This window comes from Nilaparvata lugens, chromosome X (assembly GCF_014356525.2).
Source record: "Nilaparvata lugens isolate BPH chromosome X, ASM1435652v1, whole genome shotgun sequence".
In the NCBI taxonomy this organism is placed as follows: domain Eukaryota; kingdom Metazoa; phylum Arthropoda; class Insecta; order Hemiptera; family Delphacidae; genus Nilaparvata; species Nilaparvata lugens.
Window position 1 is genome coordinate 102,621,390 of NC_052518.1, and position 24,612 is coordinate 102,646,001.

A 24,612-nucleotide genomic window follows, 5' to 3' on the forward strand; every position below is an offset into this window, starting at 1 on the left:
AAATAAGAAATATACATCAGATTTTGATACAGAATTAATAAAAAAAGGGAAAAATGAAAATTTATTACAAAGGAATGAAATAATAAGGAAAAGGGGAAAATTGTTTTACACAAGTAATAGTACATTTTTATCGTTGAGGCAGGCGGCAGTGACAATAAAAGGAAAATTTTAAAACTTCAGCCAGCAAAAATTGAAAAATTCTAATAATGTGAGCATATGCTGTCAATTTTTTAAACTTGACGTTTCTTAAATTATGTGTACGTTTGTAATATTATTAGTTTTATAATATTGATTGTGCTGTTATTATTGAGATACAACATTACATCCTTCTTAGAGTAATCACGAATATTTTGAGGTAGTCTGTTAAATAAGTAGGGAATTACATAATGTAGGGATCTTCTACCATAAATATTATTGAATTTGGGTACTACATATATTGTCGGAGATCTTAAATATTGAAGGGTGAGGGAGGAGCAAGGAGTCTATATAGTATAAATTTTCTTTGTGGAGTATTACAATTTTGAAAAGATTGAAATGTTTGGGCGATAAGGTATGATAGAATATTATTTGTAAGCTACGTGGGTTGTATGGATCAATATTATTAACATAAAAATTCTGGTAGTTATACATTTTAATGTTCTTAATTGTATTCGACAATATTGAATTATAGAAGTATTCGGTGTCCACATATGAGGAACTTGAAGTTGTGTGGGAGTTAATACTTCAAGCCTTTCTCAGCGATAATTCATCCAGTGACTGAAAAATTGGGAAATAGAAAGTTTCATTCGAGTGATTGAAATGCGACAGTTTGTTAGAAGATAACTGCAGCTTTTCTGTTTTTATTTACTTTGGTGTGTGACCTTGTATATGCGTGAAGGGGGTGGGTAGGAGAAAGGGGCTCAGTTTTGGCTGTGATAAGTGCCAATGAGTTTAGAAATAGCGCGCAAGACGGCTGGCCTGTTCAGTGTTAGACAAACTTTGTGACATCACCGTGTCTTCGATCCGATTCTGGGGTCTGAGTGATCTGAAATCATTCGAGTGATAATCGAACAATAGTTATATAGTGTGATAATCGACATGCTGCTCTCAATGTGTCTCTATAGAAGAGTTTGTGCAAAATACAATCCAATCCCCAAATTTCTTATTCCTGTTTTCACACACTATCCTTCAAGCAACGTGCCTACCGTATAACCTATCAGTGTGTTCTTCTCACAATTATTATTACAACAGAATCTCGATTCTATTCAAAATTAAAAACGATTTCTAACCATCTCAATCTTACCCAACATAATGAAATTACCTCAATAATAAATCAATTACCTCACACTTATACAGCCACTGTCTTTTGTATGTTAAGTTTAGAATGATGACTCACCTGTATCATTGATAAAAATACAATCGACATATTCATATATTAAGCTATTGTATTTTGTTTTCCCAAGTATATAATCTAGTATAATCCAAGTATATTCTATCTCTGACTACCGCAATAACCATTCAAAATAGTTATCATATCATGTTGACAAAATTCCAATAAAAATCGCTTCAAATCTAAAGTTTTGTTAACATGAAAAAATTAAATTAGGTACTTCTCAAAATGATATCTTCTATAACAGAGCTAGAAGTAGTTTAAACTCTTCAAGAGAAATAGCATAATAGAATCGAACATAAACTAGTATTAATCCAATGATGTTCATTTATTTTATTTATACTTGGAGAGTTGAAACTAGAAATATTTTAACATAATGAAGGGTACTCTATAATTATTTATTGTGTTTTATTATTTATTTATATTTCTATTTGTATATAATTATCTTGGACATGGTCACCTATAAATTTGGAAGAAAAATAGCACAAACACTACCTTATTATTCTATAATTCAATGTTATTACATTAGTGTCATTTGCATTGTAATTAAATAAATAAATAAATAATTTGAACTAATCGTTTTTTAAAAACTTAAATTCAATAAAATATGAAAATTGGAGAATAAAATCACAACATTTCACCAGCAACAGTATCTGAAATTAATTTAGCAGAAAAAAGTTGAATTCAAATTCTAAAAAATATGAAAATTGAAGAATAAAATTTAGCTGAAAAATGCGAAGTTACATAATCTAGCAGTTTCCTATTTTAAGATTTGATCACCTCGCATAATGTACAGAGTGCAAACAAAATAAGTTGAGGATTTAATTCCTAATCAAATATTCCTTAAAAAACACATTTAGTGTTTTACACCATTTATCTATGTAAACTTGAACCTTAATTTAGGGTTATTGAAATAAGATACCTTAAGGATAACAGCATAATACATTTGTAAAGCTCATATATATAAATTTGCTTGTGACCTCTATGTTGAATTAATCTGGGAAAATGAGATGTCGAAGATTTATTCCTGTTTCCTGAAAACAATTAGATCAATTAGCTTAGATTTATCAGAACGTTGTTCTACTGTTGTAAAAAAGTCCAAATCACAAATAAATGTAGTAAAAACTCCAATCACACTATTTCGCGTCATTAGAATATTGAATGCAAACAAACGGTTGTATATAGACCAGACGGGGTAAAAATGTCTGCCCGACATAGAAATCAGTTCGAATATGTTTCAACGCACACAGTCGTTCGTCTGTCAGCATATTATGTCTGCTCATGTCCACATGCAGAGGTTTGATTTTTTCTCCGTCTATCTGCATACGTTTGTCTATTTTCTTTGTCTGTTGACCATTAGAAGATTGGGTAAAATGAGAAAGAAATCGTTTTTTATTGCATAGAAACAGTACTGTATAACTACGTCGGTGTCACTCTATTAATAATAATGTAGCATTTCATTTTAAATTTAAATCAGTATTGCTTAAATATTCTGTGTTTTATAGTAAATAGTCAACAATTCAACTATACTTTGATTAAGTTTATAATTTTTGAAAGGCGACTTTCTAGAAGTATTTTAAGCCTAGGTGATGATGATGGGATGAATACAATTAATGAAGGTAGAGCTATGAATGCATAAAAATGATGATTCTTAATCATTTCACTTTACCGTATTAATTATTGTTTCAAAACATGCAGGTCTTTAGAAACTTTACCTTTTATTCAGTTAATGGTTTCAAATTTTTGGTGTTGAATTATTGTGGACAAAATACTTATGTGAGGACTTTGAGTGAGAATGGCTGAAGCCAATGATTTACCAGTGTGCATTCATGTCGGCATTGGGATCGATGATGACCTGAGGCTGATTCTTGACATGGACCCCTCTTTAATGGACCTACCTCCTCAAAAAGACCTCATCAGTTCTCCTGCTGTCATAAGGTAACATAAAACAGTATTCTCTTACCAGATTACTACAAATTAAATTATATCTGTTAATTCAATTCAATTCAGTTTATTTCCAAAAAACATAATACACGAATAAGAAATACAATATATACAACATATTTTGGAATCCCCCTACTAGACTATCCATCTGTGTTTAGGGGGGGAGTTCCACTTTATACATAATAAGCTTAATCTGCTCATAGAAGTAAATAATAGAGAATACACTTATATTATGGATGTATTATTAATATTCTGATTATAAAATAGATAATATATTGTGCTGATGTATATTTAAGAATGAGTATGTAGGAATAAGTATACTTAATACCTTGATTGATTAAAAGAATAAATCAAGAAGAAAAAACAATATTTTTTTGAAGACCGCAGTGGCAAGGATTCCAGAAATTCTCAGAAGAGAGAATGAAAAAAGCATAAACCAGAAAGGCAAAACAGTCAAATCGGTTATATCAATGATAAAATAAATACCAATCAATTGTCTGGAAACCTTGAAGTCGTGTTGGTCACCAAGCATAACGAGATTGGAGTAGTTCTTCTGAAGCTTCCCAACCAATCTGGTACAGCCACCTGTCCACCCTCTTCCTAAACACTACCAAACTAAATGCCTCTGCTTCCCTAATCACCCCTGGCACATTTCAGTACAAGATATGGGCCAGGTATGAAGGATTTGTCAATTCAGAGCCGTGAGTCAGCTGAGGTATCTCAAAGCTGTAATTGGATCTGTGGCGAGTTGAGTAGCTATGGTTAACTGTTTCTCCCAGAAGTTCAGTTTTGTATTTTTTGATGTGGATCAACAAGGATTTAATAAAAAGTTGTCTAACATTCAGTACGGGAAATTCGATGAACAATTGTATTGTTGGGTATCTAAAGTCTCTCTTTAAAATTGTTTTTATAATTGATCTTTGGGTGACTGCGAGAGGCTCAATGACTGAGGAGGAAGCCCCTCCCCAAGCTAGAATTCCATATAGTATTATAGATTGGACATAGGCAAAGTAAACTACTTTGCACTGATCCACACTCAGAACATTACTAAGCTCTGAAAATGCGTGAAGCAGCTTTCTGAGCCTATTCTTAGCACACTGGACATGTTGTACCCAACTCATCTTGGAATCCAATACAACGCCCAGGTATTTGTAATGATCAACGCATAATTAAATTAATCACCCATTGGTTACTTCTATTATAATCTGGTGATCATAAAGGAAAATTTATTGAAAACTTTCAGAATTTTGATTCATAGATTCAAATTTTAAATCCAGGCATTAAGCGCTAAAATATATTATTTACATATAAAAACATCCCTGTTGATTGCCTGTATTTAATTTATATGTCGTTAATAGAATCCATTATAAGATATGGAGTTGAATCATGGGGTTGTGCAGCAAATTACTTATTATTGAGAGTAGAGAAAATACAGTTAAAGATCCTTAAAGTTATTGCGTCTAGAATACCTTATCTAAACTTGAATTTGAACATCCCTCAAACCCTACAAATTTTTTATCAAACCCCGACACCAAGAAATTTTTACACCTTCAAAAAATAGTATATTTCAAAAATAATTTCCATTATAGATTTTTAGCTCCTCCTGTACATTACAATTTCAGGTCACCAATAATATACAAAATTCCCCGATTTAATAATATTTATGGAAAAAGATCTCTGTTCTACATACTACCCTTCCTTTTCAACAAACTACCTTCAAACATAAGAGACTACTCGAAAACAGATGTATGATCTATGTAATAAACAATCCGCTCTCGATTTCAATTCAGTAGAATCAAAATGAGAATAAAATACAGTGATAATAGAACTCTGTAATAAACAATTAATATTACTTATTATCATTATTTGAATAATAATTCCTAATAGGCCTGCGTTCGATGAACTTTTTTTTCAATTAGCCTATTTTGCTGGTTCCAAATTATTATATCTGTTGTAAAGTCACTACCGCCAGCCTGAACGACTAATAATTAAGTAATAATTAATATTGTAGAGAATATTTCCTCCTTTTTTCCTTCCTTAACCCCTTTTAGTTCTTGATTAACCCCATATTTGTTTTAATTCTAATTATTATGTTTATTATAATTTCTCATTATGATTGTAATCCTTTTATTTCATTTCTTGTATATTACTCTTGATTCACGACAAGCTATTTTATTTTATTTATTCTTAATTTTAATTTAACGTTGTGAATAATTTTGTTTTTGATCTGGCACCTGCTGAAAAACCCACGGGTTTAGCAGGACCCAACAATGTAAAAATGTTTTTCTAATAAAATTGATTGATTCAAAATTTAAATTTATAAAATAATACCCTTTGAAATTAATAAAAAATAATAGATTAAGAATAATATAATTAGGTTAGTTATAATTTGTGTTCTTAATATATTATTTTATTAATTTGAAAGGGTACTATAATTTATTCTATTTTATAAATAAAAGAAAGTAGCCATGAAATGATACATTTTATGAAAATTTTAAATTTACCTACCCATCAATATTGAGGACAATAATGATGGTGTATAGTAATTGACTATTAAAATTCAATGCTACTTTTAACAAGCGAGCATCAATCATACATCTCATTTATAGTAATCTGTGTTCAAATTAGCTTTAATCAAATCAAATCAAATATTTTTATTGCCATTAACAAATACATGTATTGACAACGTCAATGAAACATAGAGCTAAGCTAAAACATTACATATTAAAATTTGTGTACATGATAATATAAAAAAATGAATTAGAAAAGTAGTACAGGTCTTCTTACTCAAACCTGAATTAGTTTAGATATGAATTTTCAAAGACGAACTCCTCAATACTATAGAAAGAATTTTCAACTAGCCAAACATCCAATTTTCTTAAAAAATACTTTTTGATTGTAAGAGTATTTAAAATGCTGTCAAATAACTATAAACTTTTTTTGCAAATTACTATGTGACTTTTGAGTGACTCTCTTTGAGTGAATTCTCCACCTGCATGAAATTATACTTATAACTATCCTATCCACTCCAAATAATAAACACAGGATATTTAAAATAAAGTGGCCATTTTTTTTGGGAAAATTGACAAAATTGTTATTGCAGTAGAATATGATTCGTGCATGTGATTACAGTGACATCTGCTCAATGATGGAAACTATCTGAAGTGTGATATTAAATATTAATTAAGATTAATATTATAACTATTGAGATAGTATCCCTATCATCGTCATATTACAAATTTCGATCGATAACCTTCCTATCCACTTCAAATAATAAACACAAGATATTTAAAATAAAGTGGCCGAATTTTTTTTTGGAAAATTGACAAAATTTTTATTGCAGTAGACTATGATTCGTGCATGTGATCACAGTGACATCTGCTCAATGATGGAAACTATCTGAATATAATAGAATAGAATAGAATATTTATTTCACTTGCTCAAAATGCAATACAATATGAATATAAAGTACCTACATAGTATATATTTATGCATTATACAATAAAATTGTTTATGTTTGTTTCACACTCTAAAGTGTGATATTAAATATTATAAGATTAATATTATACCTATTGAGAAGTATCCCTATCATCTTCATATTACAAATCTTGATTGAGATATAATTTAGAAGTAATTAATTTTTCTCACATATTTTTGAAGATCCTTATGATTGGAATTACCTGTGTGGATATCCTCAAGGTCAGCATTTTTTCCCTCTCTTAGTATTAGGGTGCTGCTCTTAGTGGCTGACATGTTCTTACTTATGCCAGTAGATTTCCACCAAGCTTATGCTATTAGGTGTATTGAATAACTAGTAGTTCTGTGAACAGTAGACCTCACGCAGTATTCTCATCCACAAGTACCAGATGTCAACTGTTTTAAATGTTAACAAACTCAGTTCACGTTTGAATTTGTATTCCATATGATATAATTCATCCAGTTCCGTGATGATCTTTCTATCTGATGAAAATTAATTTTTTAGAATCAAAAATATTATTATTTCTCCAGCATTATTTAGTTCATTTGTTTATTTTTATTTACCTATTGAATTAGTTTTTTCGAATGTGAGAATATTGATACTGATGGGCACGCATAATAATACCATGACTGCAAAACAAAATATTGAAACAAAAGACCTTAAAGCTGCGATTAGACCAAATTTATTAAAAAAATGTTATAACTCAATCCTTTTAGATTATATTAGATTGAACATAACTTATCATACTTTTGATTGTAAGAGTATTTAAAATCCTGTAAAATAACTATAAACTTTTTTTTGCAATTTACTATGTGACTCTTGAGTGACTCTCTTTGAGTGAATTCTCCACCTGCATGAAATTATACTTATAACTATCCTATAAAGAATTTTCAACTAGCCAAAAATCCAATTTTCTTAAAAATACTTTTTGATTTTAAGAATATTTACAAATGCTGTCAAATAGCTTACTATAAACTTTTTTTGAAAATTACTATGTGACTTTTGAGTGACTCTCTTTGAGTGATTCCTCCACCTGCATGAAATTATACTTATAACTATCCTATCCACTTCAAATAATAAACACAGGATATTTAAAATAAAGTGGCCATTTTTTTTTGGGAAAATTGACAAAATTGTTATTGCAGTAGAATATGATTCGTGCATGTGATTACAGTGACATCTGCTCAATGATGGAAACTATCTGAAGTGTGATATTAAATATTAATTAAGATTAATATTATAACTATTGAGATAGTATCCCTATCATCGTCATATTACAAATTTCGATCGATAACCTTCCTATCCACTTCAAATAATAAACACAAGATATTTAAAATAAAGTGGCCGAATTTTTTTTTGGAAAATTGACAAAATTTTTATTGCAGTAGAATATGATTCGTGCATGTGATCACAGTGACATCTGCTCAATGATGGAAACTATCTGTAGTGTGATATTAAATATTAATTAAGATTAATATTATAACTATTGAGATAGTATCCCTATCATCTTAATATTACAAATATTGATTGTGATATAATAATTATATCAATTATTGAGAAGTAAAAAATTTTTCTCACATATCATTAAAGGTCCTTATGATTGGAATTACCTGTGTAGAAATCCTCAAGGTCAGCATTTTTTCCCTCTCTTAGTATTAGGGTGCTGCTCTTATACTGGCTGACATGTTCTTACTTATGCTAGTAGATTAACACCAAGCTTACGCTATTAGGTGTATTGAATAATAATATAATGATAAAAAAATCCTCAATCATATCAGTTTAATTATACATTATTATTTTTACTATTCAGGAATTTAACCATTTTATTTATTTTTATTTTACAAAAATGACAAAACAACTAAATCATAAGATGATTGGAAATGGGGAAACAGGCTTATATAAAGCCTTACTATTCCATTCCCGAATTTTGATTGCGATTTAGTATTAGTCCAAAAGAGGATATGATTCTTCAGTAGTTTTAAATACATACATTTTGATCCCAAAATAATCACATAAGATTTTGAATTTGGAATATTAATATAGGAAATTAACCATTGATACTATAGTGAGGCCACGTTATAATGGCAGTGTTTGATTATCAATGGTATTGCTATATCCTTGTCTATCATTCAACAAAGCGGATAGCGCTATCTCTTTCTAGCTTTGCTCTGTTGCCAATTCGTCTTTCAACAATGTAGAATCAATAATTAATTAACAAAATAGTTCATCTTAATTATGAAAATTCTCTTCAATGTTTGATTCCATTACAAACTGCTTGTTAAATAATAACTTTGAACAATTAATTACGACATAGCAGCAGTCAGGTATTTATATAAATAAAAGCTATATTAGCTTCTACTTACATTAGTGTAGCGCTCAACCCGTTGATGAAGGGCCTAGTGTCCGAAAGCGCTACACTAATGTAAGTAGAAGCTAATATAGCTTTTATTTATATAAATACCTGACTGCTATGTCGTAATTAATTGTTCAAAGTTATTATGAAAATTCATTAGGAAATTATTTAAAAATATAATTCTCACTTGCTTAATAAAATATAATTGATTATTTTAAACGAGAATGAACAGTTGATATTACATGAATAAACCTGTTTCAGCTATCAGCTACCGTCAATTCATTCATTTATTCTTATGACTTTTATCGGCAGAGAGATCCTTTCGGATGTTCTGCCTTGCCGTATTACCCAATGACATTTCCTATCAACACTCAAGTTTATAGGTTATGTATTCGGTTCTTCATGTTTTCTCACTAGAAATTTGCACTTTAATTTGCACCGTCAATAGAAGGCATTGACAAGACAGAGGATCGGCAACGTTTTTCTCCTAACTTTCTCCACTGCCATTATAACGTGGACCTCACTATATTATTGTTTAATTATCATTTTTTTAGTGAGGAATATTTTTTATTTGAGTTGATTGTGATGTAAAGTTCAAGTGTTTGTTTTTTGTGGAAATAAATTTGTATAACAAAGATGTTGTTATAACTTGTCAAGTTTTATTACAAAGAATCATTATAACTTGGTATCTTCATTTTATATTTAAACTTGTACCTATATATTTTTTTAAATATTTTTCGCCACACTGCACAGAAAGCAGCTGTTTTCCAGTCCCCATGTAGATCTGAAAGACATTGTTTGCAAACGACTCTCGTCTGACGTCAGAACAGGTTTCTGTACCCTTTCCGGCCGCTAACATGGAACTAAGAAAGGTGAGACTGCTATTCTAACTTTTTTGAAAATGTGTTTGGACAACTGTGCCATATGGTGCATTGTGTTCAGAAGGGTGAGATCGGAAATTCCCACCCCACTTTGAGTACCCTACGATGTCTGGTTCTTGAGATATGAGACATCAAAGTTTCCCCCCCCCCTCATAAAACATTCTTATTCAATTTATTATTCTTATATAGCTGATGCCAAAAAGTTAGGCGGCTTCATGGGTCACATGGTCTAACCTACTCACAGCTGAAGCAATTCATCTATTTATTGTCTCTTTTGATTTGAAAATCAGCTGTTGGAACGCACAAGAGACCCACGAAACCACCCAACTTTTTGGCGTCAGCTATACCTGTAGTGTGGCGAAAAATATCGTACGTGACTCTCAGAAAGGTGTTTACGGTATTCGGATAACATATTCCTCATACCGTAAACACTAACTTTCTGTGCTTGTAGCGTAATATACTATTATTCAACCATTTTCAGTCCTCCAACATTCAAGACTTCTACTTCTACGTCACGAACAAATTTGAAACTTCAGTTGATGAGAGAACAACAACAACAACAGGAGAAAAGAGCTGCGCTTGCAAAATCCGAAGTCAGAAAACATAATAACTGTAATACAACAGCTATACCTCAAACTCTAAAACACGCAGACCTACCTGGTTTTGGACTTCAAGTGCCACAAAAAGTCTTACGGGTAAGTAGATAGATAGGTAGATAGATAAATTTCTTTTATTTGCACTTTATATAACACTAGTAGTTCTGTGAACAGTAGACCTCGCCCTCCTCTTATCAGAGTAAATCCTGTCTGTATGTCGTGTCGGCGAGATATCGGTGTGAAGACGGTTAATGGCTGTTGGGGTTGGTGTATCAAAAATGCTAACATCAAAAGCTAATCTCCTTCAAGACATACTGGCAACAGGACAGCCCGAGTTCAAAGCAGAGGAAGTTCGAGAGACAATACTATGTTATTTTAGTTAAGTTTCACGTTTCTATTGGGCCAGTTGAACATAGAAGTTACATATAGCCAAGTCACAGTTCACATTGCAGAAACATACAATAAATTGCACAGGTACAATACATACAATAGACAATAATAAATAAAACAGATCAGTTAAAGCAAATTTACAATTAGATCAGATAATTTAGTGGTCTCCTGTACTTGGGTATTAATAGACAAAAAATCACATTAAATTAAATTGACTAGGGTGTTGTGATCAGCAGTAATGAATTCCTCTACTGAGTAAAATGGATTCACAATCAACCAGGATCTAAGTACTTGGAGAAAACGTTTATTTGGCAAGGATCTAACTTGAGTTGGTAGCAAGTTATGGAATTTGTAGCCTATCACAGGGAAGCTCGACTTGGACTTTTCAAGTCTGCATCTTGGTATATATATACTCTCACGGTTTCTTGTGGAGTGACTGTGAATATGTCATTGTTTTTTGGTAGCCTATCCTACATCTGATGTATATCCTTCAAACATTGGTAGATGAACTCATTAATGACGGATAGAATGCCATTTTTAAAAAGAAGGGGCTTACAGTGATCGAGATAGCCCGCCCCAGAGATCACCCGGACCGCTCTCCGCGGACCGCTTATTAATTGCATGCGTTATTGCACGCAATCAATAGTTCATTAAATAGTGCATAAAAATTGCATTCAATGAGGCATGCAATTAATAGTCTACACAGCTGCTGATTTTCTACCAAGTTACATTGAGATATTGAATTGCATGCGTCATGCATGCAATTTATAATCTACTCGACAGCTGATTTATGATGAATAATTCTATAGTCTGATTTTTACTCTAATATTGGCGTATGAAGGAGACTTCCTTTTATATTTCTTCCTTTTATCGGGAGAAAATAATATGCTACTTCGGGTTATCAATATTGCATGCCTCATTGCTTGCAATATTAATAGTCCACTCGACAGCTGATTTTCTACCAAGTAACATTGAGATATTAATTGCATGCAATTAATAATCCACTCGACAGTTGATTTATGACGAATAATTCTATAGCCTGATTTTTACGGTAATATTGGTGTTCGAAGGGGGCTCCTTTTCCTTTTGTGTTATCTTTAAAATACAAAATTTCAAAAAACATATATACGTCGACGCGCAATTCAAAAAGGAACATACCTGTCAAATTTCATGAAAATCTATTACCGCGTTTCGCTGTAAATGCGCAACATATAAACATTTAAACATTAAGAGAAATGCCAAACCGTCGACTTGAATCTTAGACCTCACTTCGCTCGGTCAATTACAAAAAATGAATAGAAATAAAAATCTCAGTACCCTTTTTTGAATTATTTTATCACAATAATAAATAATATAATATTAAAATAATTCAAAAAAGGGTAGGTTACTGAGATTTGTATTTCTATTTATATTACATGTAGCCCTAAACAGAAAATTACTCGAAATTCATTTTTATACATCAGTAAGTGGACGTAAGAAAGATTACCGTGCCTTTTTTATTTAAACTCCATATCTGATAATAAATTATTCTCTAAGGCTGTGCAAAGGCTGAAAATAAACTTTTTACTCGTGATATTTTTCAAAGTTTTTCAATTTGTATATCATCAAACTATCAAAATGAAAACGTTTTCCCAGGAAAACATTTTTTTCCTGATAATTACTTTTTGAGATATGAGCGCCTGAAGTTTGAATTTTTGGCACAGAACACTCCAAATTCGGTAAGAGATAAATCCATGAGATTTAGAGGATAGATTCTTCATGGTATTGTTGATCTAGTGGAACAAAAATTTTCTAAAAATATCAATTTTTAAGATAGTTATTCAATTTACCAAAAATAACTCAACTAAAAGTTATTTTTAGTAAATTGAATATATTTTTAGAAAATTTTTGTTTTACTATATCAGCAATACCATGAAGAATCTATCCTCTAAATCTCATGGACTTATCTCTTACCGAATTTGAAATGTTCTGTCCCAAAAATTTAAACTTCAGTCTTTTTTTTCTTTATCTCAAAAAGTAATAATGATCAGAAAAAATGTTTTCCTGAAAAAACTTTTTCATTTTGATAGCTTGATGATATACAAATCGAAAAACTTTGAAAAATATCACGAGTATACAGTTTATTTTTAGCCTTTGCACAGCCTTAAATTCAAGGCTATGTATCAATATATAATATTGTTCATTTGATCCTCTTTCAAGGTCGAAGGTAGGATATGATTGTATAGGAAATTTGATTTGTGGATTTCCTATAATAAAATAGGTTAAATAAAACTGGATGAATGATTAGATGTTTTAATGTAGAGATGACAAAATTGAACTGAGAAAATATTAAATAAACTGATACAATTAATAAACAAACTAATGCAAGTTGAAAACAGGTTGTTAATCACAGGTGGCAAATATCAGATGATTCGCCACAATTGCCGTGATTGAATCGTTTTGTTTAATGTGAAATCACATATCAATCACTCAATCATCTTTATTCAAATATACATAAAAATGTACATGAATGTGTCAATTATAAAATGTCTTAACAATATAACAAGTCAGTCATAACAGATATATATATAAATTTACATTATACTTATCTAATGGTCATCATAGATGGTTTTCCAGAAACTCATCCACCCAGTAATAGACTTTTTCTATTAATAATTTATGAAGGTCAGACATGAATTTTCTTATATGATTGTGTATGATTCGTGAACAGTACATGATAATTGTGAATTGATAAGAGTAATGAGAACGATATATGTTCCGGTTTCTGGAGATAAGTTTAATGTATAGAATGTTTTGTATGATAGTATGAGTTTCTATACTGATAAAGTTGGTTTTTGCATTATTCAAATAAATTTATTAAGATTCTGATACATTTAAAAAATAATTTAGAGAGATTGTGGTAACTTTTCAATAGTCATTTCATATAGATACAGTCCTGGACTCATAACAGAACTTGATCTCTGTACCGATTTACCCCTTTTACAGCATCAAGACGCTTTACTATGCATAGCAAAACATTATTTTGATAATCCAGCTGAGCTGAGGGTATTTCTCGATGTAAACACATATAAACATAAAATTTTGTATTTATGTGGATCAAAAATCAAATTAAAAACGAAATCGCACTCAATAAGCACTAAAATATAGTGAAATATCAAGCTACTTTGAAAATTGTTGATCTAAAAATTACTATTTTTTATTATTTCTATTAAAACTAGTCACTAGGACTAATTATCAAATTTGTTCTCTTATTTCTTATCCTAAATTAATTTTTATTGCTAAAGTCTTCCAGTGAAGCCTACAGTTCCAATCTATAATTTCACTACTTATTTCTTTCAATCAATATACCTTTTTCACTCCACTAGCACTACACCAACTCGAAAGGCTTTGTTTCTCTTCAACCTCCTTGGGAGTTCAGTGTTGTCTATTAGAAAAATTAAAATAAACTTATTCACTAAAAAGCATAGTTCACTTGTTTATACATTTGATGATATTGTAATCTATATGGTGGGAGGAAAGAGCTATAGTGGTAGTTCAGGGCTTTTTAGGTTTTTAATAAAAAAAATATATAATTTAAAATTATAGGTCTGGGAAAAATGATGTACAATGATGAATGATCTTACTTTACCTTGAAAATTGTCCCTTGGCCTGATCCTCAAAGGTCCGGTTAAACCACTCCCGACTTTAAATAAATAAATATATAAAAAAACTTCTGCCAGCTTTAAGATTTTCAAAATAGATTTTGAAAAATTCAAAATCTCTTTATGTGAAAAAAAAACATGCAGCCTTGATTCACAGACCAAAAGTCGACTCACTCTTGTTTGTATAGCATGGAGCTAAAAATCATAATAATGCCTTCACGAAACGTGATAAAACACACGTTTCATCTTTGTACATTGCAGATCTTCTCGCTTTATCAATTACCTACATTTAATAATTTAATCCGCGACCAGATTTCCAACTCACAAAATAATATTTCAATAAAATTGAATGGGTTTTGATGTCAAACCCATGTATGACAATATTCTCATTATATTATTGAATTAGAAATAATATAATCTATTCAATTAGAAATAATATCTCTTATTCATAATATTATAGATAATATTATTATCAAATGAAGATTCAATTCATGCTCCCATGAGTATAGTAGGTGAGGCAAAAACACTTGCAAAGCAAGATTCCTTGTGCGTCAGTGTACTTTCATATAGATTAAAAACATGAGGGGCCCAAACATTGTGTCCTGAGGGACTTCACCAGTGATTCCTATGTAAAGAGACCTCATTTTAGGGTCTGACACACTGCTGGCGATTATATCTCATTATACAGAGTGTTTCAGAAGTAGTGTCGAACATTTTGGGGTGTTGTTCCTGGATGATAGGAGACTACAAATGTCGTATATGAAGTGTCCAAAACTCAGCGGTTATCCTTTTATAGCTGCCATTTTGTTTTTTTTTTCACTTAGTAATTTTTATCTCATGGACGAAATATTGTATGATCTGAAATTTGGCATCAATATTTATGCTATGAAAACTCATATTTAAAAGCTTAAATAAACAAATTTCGATGTGAATTTCCAAAATGGCGGCCATTTTAAATTTTTGATGGCAAATTTCACGAAAAACGTTCACTTTACAGAAAATTCACAAGAGACAAAAAAGTTAGCAAATTTTATCAAGATTTCAAGGATACATCATTTTTATTAAGATTGGTGAAAGAATAACAGAGAAATTGATTCTTTTCGTACAATCATACTTTTTTAAGACAAACAAGATCATCTGTAAAACATTGTAAAATCAGTTGTATATCCATATGGAGCCATACCGAGTTTCAAAGCTTCATCTTAAATACAATTGGAATTAAGTATTTAATATTGAGGTCTAAATGGTGAAAAGTGGTCATGCATGCAGTACGAAAATAATTAATTTCTCTGTTATTCTTTCACCAATCTTAATAAATAATGTATCCTTGAAATTTTGATAAAATTTGCCAACTTTTCTGTCTCTTGTAGTTTTTTTGTAAAATGAACGGTTTTCATGAAATTTGGCCATCAGAAATTTAAAATGGCCGCCATTTTAAAAATTTACATTGATATATATTTTTTTAAAGTTGAGTCTTTATAGTATAAATATTCATGCCAAATTTCAGATCAATACAACATTTCGTTCTTGAGATAAAAATTAATAAGTGAAAAAATACAAAATGGCAGCTATAAGTATAACCGCTGAGTTTTGGACACTTCAAATACGACATTTGGAGTCTCCTATCATCCAGGAACAATACCCTAAAATGTTCGACACTACTTCTGAAACACCTGTATAAAGTTGATACAACTCTATTTGTCATAATTTTCTCCGCATCTAAATTTCTTTATGTTGTACATCAAGAATGGATAATGAATTGATTTGAATGCTTAGAATGAATAAATTAATAAGAATAATTTATATCTTTCAGGTTCAAACTGCACTTGAAAACCCTACTCGCTATCATGTCATGCAAAAACAGAAGAACCAGGTGCGTCAATTCATTACTGAAACCATGCAGAATCCCAACGTTATGCAAATGGAAACAAATGCAAGAGATAACATCGAAAAATCGGTACTTAAGCCACCAATTCCACCCCCTATGATCAGCGCACAACAACCTCAGGTCAGTAAATAATTATATTTTTAAACAAATGAAACAATATAGACTTAATAATAACTCACAATCCCAAAAAAAGGGATTCTAAAAATCCGCTGAATCTACAGAGGTTTTCCAGAAAGTATTACTGGGTTAAGAGTTGGATATATTGAAAAGATGTAGTATATCGTAAAAGATGTAGTTATTTTATATTGTAGTATCTACATAAACAAATTTTGATTGATAAAGTGTCTCATACAGAAACTATCAACACATTGAGATAGGAGTTTTGTGATTTCTCTTTCGTTGATAAAGACAAGATGCATTGTAGTATTTACTATTCATATTATAATGAATAATAAAGCAACTGCTTATAAAAACCGATATAACAATGATTGTTAAATAGAAAATATTGAAGGCACAATAATATTAGGCGAGTAATTGTAATAAACCTGCAAAGGTGTAAAAACCATTAACAGTTGGAAGTCATGCACATGATAAATTAGAATTATTATAAAAAAAACTGGGAAAAATCAAAATAAAATATTTTGTTTTTTGTGTAGTTGAGAATGTGTAGTTGTTGGTAATTATTCATATTAAGTGAAAAAGACTAAGAAATTGTCAAAAATCACAGATTTATTGATACTTAATAAATCTGTCTTTAATGAGTAGTATTTACTATTATATCTACATAAAAAAATGTGATTGATAAAGTGTCTCATACAGAGACTATCAAAACATTTAGATAGGTGTTTTGTGATCTCTCTTTCGTTGATAAAGACAAGATGCATTGTAGTATTAAATGAAAAAGACTATGAAATTGTCAAAAAACCACAGATTTATTGATACTCAATAAATCTGTCTTTAATGAGTATCAATAAATCTGTGGTTTTTTGGCAATTTCTTAGCCTTTTTCATTTAAAATAATATCTTGTATTAGAAAAAGTAGGTACCACAAGCCACAAATAACCAAAAAAACATCGGTTGAAAAATATGCCACCTGTAAGAATTTCCCATTCACTTATATCAAAGAGGATATAATACTCTACTCTTCTTAGTTTCTATTTTCTGATTATTGAATCTGCACAATATGGAAAACAATAAATATTGATTTAGTGATCCAATCATGAAATGATGAGTTTTACTGTTAAATAGATATTATGGAAGTTTGTCTGAACGCTTCATTTCCATTTTTAGAGTGTTCTTCTTAAAATGAATATGAAATAAAATTGATTTAATAATAATTTTAATTCCAGATTAGTTCAAGACTTGGGAACGTGCCGTTAACGTACAGTGGTGGTCAAAGCAATCAATTATTGGGCCTAATGTGTGATAGACATCACAATGAATTCGCGCCAAATAAAATAGTCCGCTCTCCTGTTGGAAATCACCATTTGTCTCATACAAGCACTGCTAGTTCAGAATCAGCCATCAGTTCAATAGCTACAACTCCATCAGAGGTGGGTTATTATGTAGCAAATAGATAAAAAATTAAACATACATTGTATGTTCTGCGGAGTATAGAATAGAATAGAATAGAATAGAATAGAATAGAATAGAATAGAATAGAATATAATTTTATTAGTCATTCAATATTTACAAAAAATACATCGACTTCGTCAAGATACATCTTTTTTAAACCACTATCATTCATTAGTCAGTCTTAAAAATACAAAAATAAATTTAAGAAGCCATGTAAAATAGATCACAAGTTACTTATACATTATATCAAGAGAGAAATGGTACACAGTTTATAGAAAAGAAATCATTTACTGTGTACAAACATTCATTAACTAATACATATTTAATTTTATTTTTAAATTGAGTGAATGCTGGTAACTTTAATTTGTCTAGTGTGGAGTTATAATAATTTTATTGACATGAAGTGCCAGTTTCTCTGAGATTTGGAATGGCGGAATTTTAAGTCTATGTCTATTTCGTGTATTAAAATTATGTTGTTGGTTTGTATAATATTTATCCAATTTTTTTTGTACATAACATAAAATATTATAAACATACAGTGATTGCAATGTCAGCAATCCAAATTCTATGAAATGTGGTCTACAATGAGCATTGAAAGGCAAATTACATATGATTCTAATATGGTCTAGTGGATTTTGTAACAGCCTAGAGGTCCCGCGTTTAAACCCAGATACAAACAAAAGTTTTTAGCCAGGTTACCCCTGTATTATGGGATGAGCACGTTGATTTGTCGGTCCCGGCTCATATATAACAATAGTGTGAGGCCTATTGAAGGCTTAAATTATATACTGAGGCAAAGTGGAACTTATCCGTCAGGGACTCCCCACCAATAAAAGCCGTACGAATATTTAAATGTACCTAAGGTATATTTTTATAAATCTAATCCTAAGGTACCGGTATGTTATGTTTTGTACTAATGTAAGATAAGTTTTGTACCCATCTATTTCTTTTTCCTACAGTTATGTTGAAAAGTGGCCATTGCTGCACTGATTACAGAACGCAAAGAATCACTTTTCCGCTCTAGTGCGGGAAAAATTTTTCTGCACTCCAGATTTGCAACATGGCAACGCAAAATACTTAGTAGGTTATATGGAGCAACAGTGCAGCAAAATCAAAATGAAGTTGGTAACAGTGACTGCTGTGGCTTCTATAGTGAGCAGAGGTGCAACCAAGCACAACGCGCAAATTATTAGTATTAGATATTATAACCAAGGACAACATTTTTATTCAATTTGACAATAAATTAAGGTTTTTAGCAATAATAAAATTACACAGAAAAACATTTGATGCATTTCAGGCAATTTTACCCATAATTACCCACTTCTCATATTCAATGGTAACTATAGGAAAAACTTAATGTGAAATACGTGCGCAAAGTTCCTCTGCTGCACTCAAGAAACCATTCCGCCCTCGCCTACGGCTCGGGCGTAAACGTTTCTTTCGGTGCAGCAAACTGTCACTTTACGCACTAGTTGCACAAATAACTATTTCCTTGACGAACTGCATGTAATAATCCGTTTTTGAACTACTTTCAACGACACTGAAGTCTAGTTTTTGAATATTATAGTTATTAAAACTAGTACTCACTTGTGGAACGCTTTCGGATTTTTCAAATTATTGTTGAAAACGGATTCACTGTAAATTGGATTTATTCATAAATATAAACAAAAATATAATTATAAATGAGTGTTGAAAATGGATTTAAATATAATAATCCTTAAACGCTCCACATGTGAATACTAGTTTTAATAACTAATATTAAAAAATTTGACTGTAGTGTCATTGAAAATAGTTCAAAGACGGATAAGTTTTTCTAAAACTTATTAGCTATTCCGCAATAATATGAATCTTTGATATTTTTCTTCTTCAATTAATTTTATATCCTGTATTTATTAAAGAGAATTTCCTAATTATTTCAAGTGACATTATTGTTTTTTTTTCAATGTTATTTTATAATAATATTGATCTCTACGCACAGGCGTTCACGTCTATGGTGGCTAAATTGTTCACAATTTTAAACTTGAAATTAATTTCAAGGTATTGTGTATTGAGTAGTTTTTGATAATGTATTTATGAATTGGAATAAATAAATTACTGTTATTTGAATTTGAAAAACTCAAAAAATCTATAACACTACCTACTGTATTAAGGCTGTGCAAAGGCTGAAAATAAACTTTCTACTGCTGATATTTTTACATCTATGGTGGCTAAATTGTTCACAATTTTGAACTTGAAATTAATTTCAAGGTATTGTGTATTGAGTAGTTTTTGATAATGTATTTATGAATTGGAATAAATAAATTACTGTTATTTGAATTTGAGGAACTCAAAGAGTAAACGATAACTGTACAGCTTTGTTATAAGTTTAGGTACCTTAGGCTGTGCAAAGGCTAAAAATAAAATCTCTACTGGTGATATTTTTCAAAGTTTTTAAATTTGTATATCATCAAGCTATCAAAATGAAAAAGTTTTCTCGGGAAAAAATTTTTTTCCAATCATTACTTTTTGAGATATGAGCGCCTGAAGTTTGAATTTTTGGGACAGAACATTTCAAATTCGGTAAGATATAAATCCATGAGATTTAGAGCATGGATTCTTCATGGTATTGTTGATCTATTAAAACAAAAATTTTCTAAAAATATCAATTTTTGAAAAAGTTATTCAATTTCAAGTTATTCAAAATAACTTTTAGTTGAGTTATTTTTGGTTATTTTTAGTAAATTTAATATTTATCTTAAAAATTGATATTTTCAGAAAATTCTTGTTCTACTAGATCAACAATACCATGAAGAATCTATCCTCTGAATCTCATTACTCAATATCACTGAATCTCATTACTCATTACTGAATCTCAATATCAATCTCTTACCGTATTTGGAATGTTCTGTCCCAAAAATTTAAACTTTAGGCGCTCGTATCTCAAAAAGTAATGATCAGAAAAAAATGTTTTCCTGAGAAAACTTTTTCATTTTGATAGCTTGATGATATACAAATCGAAAAACTTTGAAAAATATCATCAGTAGAAAGTTTATTTTTAGCCTTTGCACAGCCTAAGGTACCTAAACTTATAGCAAAGCTGTACAGTTATCGTTTACTCTTTGAGTTCATCAAATTCAAATAACAGTAATTTTTTTATTCCAATTCATAAATACATTATCAATAACTACTCAATGCAAAATACCTTAAAATAAATTCCAAGTTTAAAATTGTAAACAATTTAGCCAGCATAGACGTAAACGCCTGTGCGTGGAGAGCAATTATTATAAAATAAGAATGTACCTTATCGTTAAGGTACCTTATCGTTTACAGTTATCGTTTACTCTTTCAAATTCAAAAATAACAGTAATTTAGGCTATTTATTCCAATTCATTAATACATTATCAAAAACTACTCAATACACAATACCTTGAAATTAATTTCAAGTTTAAAATTGTGAACAATTTAGCCACCATAGACGTAAAAATATCAGCAGTAGAAAGTTTATTTTTAGCCTTTGCACAGCCTTAATACAGTAGTGTTATGGATTTTTTGCTGGGGATGATGTCCTATAGATTTGTCATTTGGCAGTGGAAGAGCTACTTTGGTCAATCAATTATCAAACATTTACATTTTTGTTTTGTTAAATCATCAATCAATTATTTTGTATTGATATATTGTTTTCAATTAATTGAATTAATGTTTCATGCAAAGTTAGTGTTCAACAACTTCGGTTTATGTGTTTTGTACAATTTATGACAAAAATTGAAATGAACTATGACAAAAATTATTGAAGAATTTATGACAAAAGTTGATTTGAATTGTAAATAGTAATTGTTTATTTGCAGGTTCAAAATGAATACGAGGTTTCCATGATCCAGCCTTCACAGAAGCGTTTTACACCACTGCAACCCATGATGGATAGTTCACTGGACCTGGAAGCAGATAACACCAATAAGCCGTCCAGAAAAGTGCTTACAAATAATGATGCGAGTCCAGAATCAGCTATTAGTTCGATTGCTACAAGCCCTTCTGAGGTGAGTCTATTTTTTATATGTGTGTTTTGAATTGAAAATTAAATTTGTTTAATCATAAACATGTGCAGGTACATTAGGAACGCGTCAATATATTCCAAATATAACATAAAAAGTAGTAGAAAGTCTATAGAAATAGCAAGAAGTGATAAACAACAGTCGTAAACCTGCAGTGTGGTCTATAAACTCTTGTAGGGAGTAAAGAGGCAATGATTTCAAATACTCCTTGAGTTTTATACTCAATTTTTTGATGTTCTATATTACCTGTAATTCTAAAGGCAGCATATTGCGAAGTATTTCCTTCCCATGTAGTGCGTCTTTTTCTAAAAAAATAACGTTGATAATAATGATTTGTTGAATAAACCCGACAGCAAGTTTATAAAAAATGGTTATCAATTGATAATAGTATTCTAGGTTCTATTATTATAACTTACAGCTGATGATGTGTGAGCACACACGAAAGCATGCTCCTGTAAAATATTTATTTTTATTTAATTAAAGTGGATTTTTTGACAACATTTTAAGTCTATTCAATTATTCTAGGTTCTCAGTGATGTCATCTCGAGCGCCATTTCATTATTTTATAGTTCGAGTTATTAAAAATTTCTCACTTTGAACTTTTCTGTTTTGAAATTGAAAGTTATTGTTATTGATGATGGTTTTACATATGATATTACATTAAGAAATCAAATCAACCTCTTCAGACTCTCCCCTCTGTAATATTTATTTATTGAAAACAAGTATATGTGGAAGCAACAGATCAATGATCCATTTTGCTTCCATTACATTAATCGTTCGAAAATACAAGACAAATTAATTATAAATAAGAATATTAAATGTAGAAAAATTTATGATAATGATTACAAATACAATACATTGATATAAAATGACAATTACATAATTCAATCTTAAGAATTGCACTAAATACTAAAATGAAAAAATAATGAAATACAATGATACTTAGAAATAAGATTAATTCTTCGAGACTCTATAGATTATAATCAAAGGTGACGAATCTCTTATAATTTGCGTCCAGATTCCTCTTAGGCTATAGTTACACGCATAAAGATTTTTGGATGTCCGATTTTTTGCTGTCCTTATGCAGAGTGTTCTAAAAAAAGGTGCCCATAAGTCAGGGCGTGATTCCTCACATCAAAAAAAAAGTTCCAATTAACATAAGTCCGAAAATGCCAAGTTATACAGGGTGAAAGATTTCGTCTGAATTTCAGTTCCCCTGCTGAAACGAAGTCCTACGGGTATTTGTTGGCTGTTAATTAAGATGTACTATTAAGCGCACTTAATGTAAAATGAAATGGAAAATTGATAAAAAAAACTGTATCCAGACCTGTAGCTACAGTAATTTTCAAGATATGTGACGAAATAAGCGAAACTTGGTCCCGAAAAACAAGTTCCTTTAAGGTTTGAAGCAGATTCAAGTTACTATGTTAAATGTACAATAAACTCGAAATATTTTTCTACAGAACTTGTAGAAAATTCAATTTCAAAGAGAAAGATGTAGAATAAGTCTATAATAGACAAATGGAACCCTTTAAAAATTAATCCTTAATTACTTACAGTAGATCGCATAAAAAATTACTGCTCACAAAGTGCTTCATGAAGCCCTTAGATATGTAATTTATTTATTAATTAATAATATAATTGATTTCCTTGAATGTATTTCTAATCACTGTTCAGATTACATATTATATAATGAGTGGAAACATGAGGTTGGATCAAGCTACATTCTTCAAATTGATTTTCATGTTTCAAAGTGTATATTATATATTTTTAATTTTTGAATGAAAATGGACTAAATTTTAGTAAAGTGAAATCATAACCCTACTTTGGACTTTTAAAATGTTATCTAAATTTAGGAGAGAAATAGTACAAGGAGTATCCTTAGTTTTTCTCCCCCAATCAGTGCTTCTCTGTGAAAAATATAATAAAATAAATAAAAAAAGAGAGCTCAACAGATTTTGTCTATTTTTCATGCGTTTTGTATGCAAATAAGGATTATTTTTTAAAGGTTATTACGTTTGTCTATTATAGACTTATTTTAGATCTTCCTCTTCAAAATAATATTTTCTACAATTTCTGTAGAAAAATATTTTGTGTTTATTGTACATTTAACATAGTAAATCTGCTTTAAACCTTAAAGGAACTTGTTTTTTGGGACCAAGTTTCGATTATTTCGTCACATTTATTAACAACTACTGTAGCTACAGGTCTGGAAACGGTTTTATTCAACTTTTCATTTCATTTTACATGAAGTGCGCTAATTCGGATTCTCGCATCACGGAGAACAACGCAAAAAGGCAGAGTTGATAATGATATAATTTCTCCTAAAAAAATGAGAAAATTAATGTACTGACCAATTTGCGTTTTTCACCATATTTAAGGGATCATATCTCCTGAACGGAAATAAATTTTGCCAATCGGTTTGCATATTCGGATTTTTCACTTCAAGAAGCATATAAGAAGAAGTAG

At 30.2% G+C, this 24,612-nt stretch overlaps 1 protein-coding gene across 1 annotated transcript in view; it reads left to right on the plus strand.

Moving 5' to 3' along the window:
* Positions 1-959: 959 nt before the first annotated feature.
* The window catches only part of LOC111046311 (transcription factor E3), a 173,578-nt gene continuing 149,925 nt past the window's right edge, over positions 960-24,612 (plus strand). The window contains 6 exon segments of the mRNA XM_039442877.1: positions 960-1,198; positions 3,068-3,307; positions 10,507-10,720; positions 16,466-16,660; positions 17,890-18,093; positions 21,940-22,128. Of these exon segments, the coding sequence (XP_039298811.1) occupies positions 3,165-3,307; positions 10,507-10,720; positions 16,466-16,660; positions 17,890-18,093; positions 21,940-22,128 (945 nt within the window). The 5' untranslated portion in view covers positions 960-1,198; positions 3,068-3,164.